Source organism: Phyllostomus discolor, chromosome X (genome assembly GCF_004126475.2).
Source record: "Phyllostomus discolor isolate MPI-MPIP mPhyDis1 chromosome X, mPhyDis1.pri.v3, whole genome shotgun sequence".
Taxonomy (NCBI): Eukaryota; Metazoa; Chordata; class Mammalia; order Chiroptera; family Phyllostomidae; genus Phyllostomus; species Phyllostomus discolor.
The window spans coordinates 57,974,587-57,981,973 of record NC_050198.1 but is presented as its reverse complement, the minus strand read 5'-3'; the positions used below and the strand labels follow the sequence as shown (position 1 = coordinate 57,981,973).

At 46.3% G+C, this 7,387-nt stretch overlaps 1 protein-coding gene across 1 annotated transcript; it reads right to left on the bottom strand.

The window, feature by feature from the left end:
- Nucleotides 1-382: 382 nt before the first annotated feature.
- Nucleotides 383-4,792, bottom strand: LOC114505045 (solute carrier family 25 member 53-like). Its single transcript, XM_036016306.1, has one exon. It carries the CDS (start codon nt 3,100-3,102, stop codon nt 2,215-2,217), a length of 888 nt encoding a protein of 295 aa, XP_035872199.1. The 5' UTR covers nt 3,103-4,792; the 3' UTR covers nt 383-2,214.
- Nucleotides 4,793-7,387: the final 2,595 nt, after the last annotated feature.

Sequence of the window (7,387 nt, the reverse complement as noted above, 5' to 3'; positions counted from 1 at the left end):
TAATTTTTAAAAAAATATTTTATTTATTATTAGGCAGCGGGCAAGGGAGGGAGAGAGAAAGGGAGAGAAACATCGATGTGTGAGAGATACATTGATGGGTCAGTTGCCTCTCACACGCCCCCAACTGAGGACCCAGCCCACAATCAAGGCATGTGCCCTGACTGGGAATTGAACTGGCAACCTTTCGGTTTGCAGACTGGCAATCAATTTACTGAGCCACACCAGCCAGGGCTCATACAACAAACATTAAGATTGACCCTTTAGTCCAGTCTTCAAGGCACAGAGGCTAAGCCACACACCTGCCTTCTGGCTTCAGAGAAGCTGAAGTCTGCAATTCAGCATTCCCAGTCACAGTTCAGCTCCAAGCATCTCCAATGTAGCACCTGCTTCTTTTAAGTCCTTGAAGTTTCCATTGTGCCTTAAGGTTACTCCTAGCCATCCTTCAGGAAAGCAACCTTTGGTCCTTCTCTGGAAAGATTGCTATGAACCACACAACCAACCAAGTTACTAGACCTTTTTTCCAGTAGGCTTTTGTTAGCATTAAAAGTTAATCCCAGTTCCTCAAGGCTTTCTGGTAACAACCAGAGCACAGGTATGCTTCCTTCAAGCATGACATTCCAGGCAAACTCTTGGTTGACAAAACCAACATTGGAAACTGGTCTTGTTGGTTTTATGCAAAGAAACCTTATGTCATCACTCCTTCAGAATGCCAAATTCTGGAGGGGTCAGGTAGGGATAAAAATATAAAGCATAAAGGAAAATCCTTGTCTTTCAAATATCCACTAAAATTGCATTTCTATGCCTTATACTTGCCTTTATTCACTTTCCCAAATAGTGCAAAGTTTTAACTCTTTCTGGGAAACCTTAATTTCCTTCCAGAACAGAAGCAAAGCAAAAGGCAAAGCAAAGACAGAGTTCCAAAAGAAGAAGTGGTAGTAGAACTAACTTTTGAATCTTGTCTTATTTCCTACCGTCCCCACTTACCAGTCACACAAGTCTGCTTTCCTCATTACAATATTACTTTTAGGAATATAGAGGTAAAATAAGAAAACTAAATATGGAAGCTGTAATGAGGAGTGTCATACTGTGCAGTAGAGTTTTCATCAACCTTGTTTAGACATGAGGAAAAGGAAAGCTGAAATGGGATGCATATCTCCCTTATCACAGTTGGCCTGTCTCCTAAGTCACAGAATCAAGTCTGCATCCACTACTTAATAATGTCTCAACGCTTTCTTCTCTAATGAATCAGAGAAATCTAATGAAGGGATGATGGTGAAGGCAAAAATGGCAAATGGGTACTTCAGGGGGTCCATTCCTGTTCATTTTGGGAAAGGGCAGCTCTTCCTTCCCTAGGTAGATTCCGTAGATTGCTGCTACTCCTGCTTCTGGATAAAGCCTGGTGGCAGCAATAAGACTGTCCTTTAGGCTGATGCTACCATCTCTGCCTCCTCCCCAGTTACAGAAAAAGTAGCTACACTTGAGATTCTAGTACTGGGAAGGTCAGGCCACCCAAGTCTCACCCTAATGTCCTGCTGTCCAAGGATTCCAAGCCAACTTCACCCAGATCCAAGAATAGGAATAGCCAGGGAAATATAAAAAGCACTCTGGATTCCAGGGCATATAAAAAATACGAGGATTAGAAGGTTCAAGTACCTTTTTAGAACTAAAGACATTAATTGGAGAGAGGAGACACAGAAAGACCTTCCTGGCCTCCTGCCCCATCTCAGCCTCAGATCAGAGGGTGATAAAAAATGACTTGTGGCCTCAGTCCCTGAGGGTCCCATGTTCCTTGCAGTTTTATCAGTTCCTATTGTGAGCAGGGCAAGGTTGGTGGCAGCATGATTTCTTTTATGGTAGATCAAAGGGTCAGGCCAGTTTCCCAAACTGACAGACTGCTCATGACCCAGTAAGGCCAGTTTCCCAACCCACTGGACTGCCCATGACTCAGTTATCCTTACTTACTTGATAGCCTGAGGCTTAATCGAAACTGCCTCCCACTTCCCACAATAGACATCTGACGCCAGCCATACTGGCCAATGGTCAGACTGACTTTCCTATACCTGGGACAGCCCAACCCTTTACCTAACCCATCCTCCCAACTCTCATTCTAAAACCCTGAGGCCACCTCCTAGAAGAATGAGAGACTAACTTCTCCCCATCCCCACACAATCCCCACCTCTTTCTTTTCAAAACCCCATTCTGACTTCCCTCCCCTCACTGAAGGAAGTCATGGGTAGCAGTAGTGAGGCCCCATGTTACACTGGACCTTAGGATGACGAGGGAGCCTCCACGATAAATCAGGAACACCTTTCGGCCCCGAGTGTCCCACATGTCCCAGGCAGAGGCCCACAGGCTGGGCATGCTCTGCCAGCCAATATGGGACTGCATATTGGCAACCAGCACAATCAGAGGATAGAGAACTAAGCAGGTGATCGTTCCATTGACACTCCCAGACACCAAGGCAGGAACCCAGTGGGGTAGCCCTTGCTTTGCCAAGCCATCCTGGATAGGATCCTTGAAGGAGAAATACAGACCACTCCCCAGGCTGTTCCTGAGAAGAACGGGCCAGAAACCACGATAGTAGCCTAGTGACAGCCGCCCCCAAAGCCCATATGAGTTGAATTCCTTGAGAATGCTGAAGGTAGTAGGGAAGCGAGCTTGCATGCGACCATCCTGGAGCACATTTTGTACTCTTTCAAAGGGGCTGAGTGCCACAGCCTCCACAACACCAGACATGAGCCCCGCAGCCCAGCGGTGTCCCAGGGAGTGTGGACCATCAGGGGAGAGAGAGCACAGCAGGCTATCGTAAGTCCCAAACAGTAGAGTCCCTTGCAACGTCTTGGAGAGAAGAGGTGGGTAGATTCCCCGGTAGAAGTACTGGGGCCCTTCATGCCAAAGCTGTCGCAGAGCCTCCGACACTGCCATAGCATGGATCTGTTGCCGGAACACAACCTTGTAAATAGGAAAGGTCAGAAAAGTAGACATAAAATTGGAAATGGCCCCAAGGGCGTAGGCCTGGGAGTGCCAGATTTTCTTTCCAGGAGTTTCTGATTGTGTCCAGTGCTGAAGCTCATTCCCAGGAGAGTGGTTCTGTTCCCCCATGCTGGAGACAACTGGGTGCAGATGGAAGAAACTGGCAAGAGTTTGGGGGGGGGGAGGGTGGGAAGAGGTTAGGCTGACCGTTATATCTGTTGGTGAGAATTTTCACTATTTAATTAGAAAGAGCCCCAAAAAGCTCAGTTTAAGGAAACAAGCCAGTCTTTGGGCCAGTTTCTGAGAAATAAGCACACTGTTAAGAAAAAACTAAAACAAAGACATTTAGTTTTTCTGGACAGAGTTACCTCTATAGTGTTTGGCTACACAGTAGAAGGTTAGAAGGTTTAAGATCGAAGAAAATAAAATTGGAAGAAAGGCTCCAAAACATGTTGCATTTAACTTCCACCAAATGAAAATTCACATTTGATAAATTGCTAGAATCATAAGTTACTATTCTCTTTCTGAAAAGCAGCACTATCTTGTTGAGGAAGAAAGACATTCAAAAGTTATAGTTCTGTACTTTCTCTAAAAATTGGCAAAAATTTGGGTAGTGGGGAGTCTCCCTCTATTTTCTTTCTGTAGATTCTTGCCAATGTTGTAACTATTTCATGGCAACACCCAACCCCCCTCCCCAGAATAAGGAGCAGAGAGGGGAACTGTTTCTGGAAATTTAGTGTCAAAAGGCTCCATAGCTAGCAATTTCCAAGTCTAACCCTATAGACTTGTAGCTACATGACAGAGCACAGGTTCTCAGCCTTGATGCTATTTAGGCCAGATAATTCTTTATTTTAGTGCCTGTCCTCTGCATGATACAATATTTAGCAGTATCCTGGCCTCTACTTGCTGGGTGCCAGTAGCACCAATTGTGACCTACCCAGCCATGACAACCAAAAATATCTCCAGACATTGCCATATATCTCGGGGAGAGGACAGACAAAATTGCCCTTGGTTCAGAACCATTATACTAAAGAGAAGGAGCAGTACTCAAGAAGGAATTAATGCTCAGTGCAGATCTGAGAACCTGAGGGAGTTTGTCAGGAAGGAAGGAAGGGCTCTGCTGGGCTGAGAGGACAGGGTGTGCTGCAGTGGGAGATGGTGCGTGGGGGAAAGAAAGCATAGATGTATGAGGAGTAGAGGGGAGAAGGGAAGAGAGAGCAATGACCAGGCTAGGAACTCAACATCTAGATTGACAGGAAGCCTGGTAGGAACTGCGGACCCAGAGGATTCACACAGAACCCTTGGCTGTGTGGTCCTGAGGCGAGGGAGGTTCTGAGGCTCAAATTACGCTAGCAGTTGATGGCCTGCTCAATAGGGACAAAGGGATACCCTAGGCTGAGGCCCAGGGGGAGGGGGAGAAGCCAGGCACTGCAAGAAGCCTACTACAGCCTTCCCTGGGCTGCTGCACCCAGAATCTGCCTTGAAGGGCTCCTCCCTATGGAATCAACCCATCAGCCCTTTTTTCTGGCTTCTTGTTCCAGTTCCATCCATGATCCCACAAACTCATCATACAACCCCCACCCCAAGTCACACTCTAACACTGTCTGTCTCTTGGTGGAGGGGCACAGAGGCTCAGCCTCCCCTGCTGTGCCATCACCCCTCCCCCACCCCGCATTCCCTGTTTGCTTTAAGCCTCACCTCCTCACCCCCATGGCCAGAAGGAGACTAGGAGGGCCTTTCTGCCTGGGACCCTTTAGCTGAGAACTGACCTGGAGCAAAACTCCTTGCATCCTTCTGGGGCACTCCTGGGGCCCTAGCAGTCACCTCCATGTCTCCAGAGCCAAAAGGGACCCTTCCCCCACCCCCATCAGGAGGTAGCTCCACCCAGAGCCACAGGGGCCCCCAACATTCCCCAGCCATTCTCCCAGGGGATTTCTTCCCCAACTTTTACCTGCACCTAAGTAAGGATGGGTGGTGAGGGAAATGTCTGTACCCTCTTCTGTCTCAGAGTGCAATAATGTTCCATCTCCCGCATGAAATGATTTACTCAGGTAAACAATCTATGTTATCATAAAATCTTTCTGGGCCCAGGTAGAGTAATAGGAAAAATAAATAAAGTAGATGCTACATTTAACCATCACCTTTCTTTTCACTGGAGTTCTTTGGGAGTTCAGTACAGAACAATGCTTTGACAACTGTTCTGTGATTCATTCCCTTTCTGCCCTCCTCCATGTGGTCTGTTGTGTGAACTTGACATTGTCTAAATTTTTGTTTCACCAAAATGATGCAAACAAGATATTTTGTTTCACTTTGTGACACTGGTTTTGATAGGGGTCTCAATACTTGGAAAATTTTAGCTTAAGGTAAAAACTTGTAAGTCTAGCAAGTAATGTGTATGTTAAAGCTTTTGTTTCAGAAACTACAGATAAGGCCCATCCTGGCTCCTGGGGAAAACAGCTGACCTCCTGGAGCACTGGCTAGAGATTACCTCCTGGGGACAAGTTGGAGGCATCTGGGCCTTTTGTGTGACCTCCCCCCTGCCCCTGCTTGGGAAAAGCTAACTGCAGAGGACAGGAATGTTGTAGCTTCTGTATGAGGAGGAGAGGGGAGAAGGGAAGAGAGAGCAATGACTAGGCCCTCAAAGCCCTCACCACACCTTGTTTGCCCTCCCTCACCCCCTTATAAAAGATTTGGCCAGGAAAGAGAAGGGAAGATGGTTTGTTAGGGTATGAACCCACCATCTTCTTGGATCGCTGGCCATCTGAATAAAGTGCCCATAAAAGATTCAATCGCTGTCAATGCTTATCGGATTTAGCAGTGACATGCAGCCTGAACTTTGGTGTCTTTTCCAGTTACACTAGAAAGAAAAAACTAAAGGAGTTCATCACAACCAAAACATTATTATATGAAATGTTAAAGGAACTTATTTAAGAAAAATAAGAAGATCAAAACTATGAACAATAAAATGGCAAGAATTATAGGAGACCATTCTGCATAATGTGTGTAGCATCCAGCAAACACGAGAACAAATATCGGAGACTTTCAGGGTATCAAAGATGTTACTTTATTGGCCAAGTTGAACCTGCTCAGGGGCGAACTCTCAAAGTGTCCAGCGACACAGTGCCCACAAGGAGCTGCAAACAAGAGCTGCGCTGAGCGCTTACAACTACGTTCTTATATAGGGGCGGGCAAGCAAGCGTTATACAGAAGCAGACGTGGCAGTTAGCAATTCGCTTACAAAGACCGCGCGTGGGAATTTCAAACCAAGCATTCTTGCATAAGGCAGGAAGGCAGGATGTTTGTTCATTAACCTAGTAATCTCCTGGCTCTAGCTAGCTAGGTTCTTATTTTCTCATTAAAACTACAAAGCATTGCTTATCTAGCCTACCCAGGGGAGAGCATCTGCTAGACACAGGATGTTTGCTTAACTGCACTTTGTCTCTTTTATCATTTCTTTTTAGCTACAATGTGGTTCTTGTTTACTAAGGTGAAATTTAGTTCTTAATTTCCTTATTCCCAACAGTGTGGGCCCAGGTCCCACTTGGAGACACACAGGTCCCATGCCCACGGATAGGTTCTCCATTCTCCCGTGGGGAATCAGGCCTGCAATGTGCCTAGGCCACTATGAGTTGCTTTTTGCTAAAACTCCCTCACCCTGAATTTAGGACATTTACTGCAAGGTAACTTCCTAAAATCCATGCTAAATCTTCCAAGGATGAGTGTAATCGGTTCAACCACTTTTGCCTTTTCATTTGCAAATACCCCTCTTCTGTTATGTGATTAGCGGCATTGGCTCCTTTGTTTTCTATAAAAGTTAACCACCTAAAGCCAACTGAGGCATAGTAAATGAGTACCATCATGTAATGTGACCAGAAAAAAGAAATAAAGGCCTGTCATGGCTGGTCGACCCCAAGAGTGGGACTGAAACTGTAACCAGAAAAGACACTGGCCTTTGGGCTGCCTGTCACTACCAAATCCAATAAGCAATGACAGCAATTGAATCTTTTATGGGTGCTTTATTCAGATGGCTGGCGATCCAAGAAGATGGCGGGTTCATACCCTAACAAACCATCTTTCCTTCTCTTTCCTGGCTAGATCTTTTATAAGAGGGTGGGGGAGGATAAACAAGGTACAGTGAGGGCTTTGAAATTCAAGGAGGATTAGGTGAGTGAAGCTGCAGCATTCCTGTTCTCTGCAGTTAGCTGTTCCCAAGGGCTGGAGGGGGGTGCGGGGGAGGGGGCCAGGGGTCACACAAAAGGCCCGGATGCCTCCAACTTGTCCCCAGGAGGTAATCTCTATCCAGTGCCCCAGGAGGTCGGCTGTTTTCCCCAGGAGCCAGGATGGGCCTTATCTGTAGTTTCTGAAACCAAAGCTTAACATACACATTACTTGCTAGACTTACAACTTTTTACCT

Bases quoted from the DNA above. Each gene is read 5' to 3' on its own strand.
- LOC114505045 (XM_036016306.1), bottom strand. From the start codon at position 3,102: ATGGGGGAACAGAACCACTCTCCTGGGAATGAGCTTCAGCACTGGACA.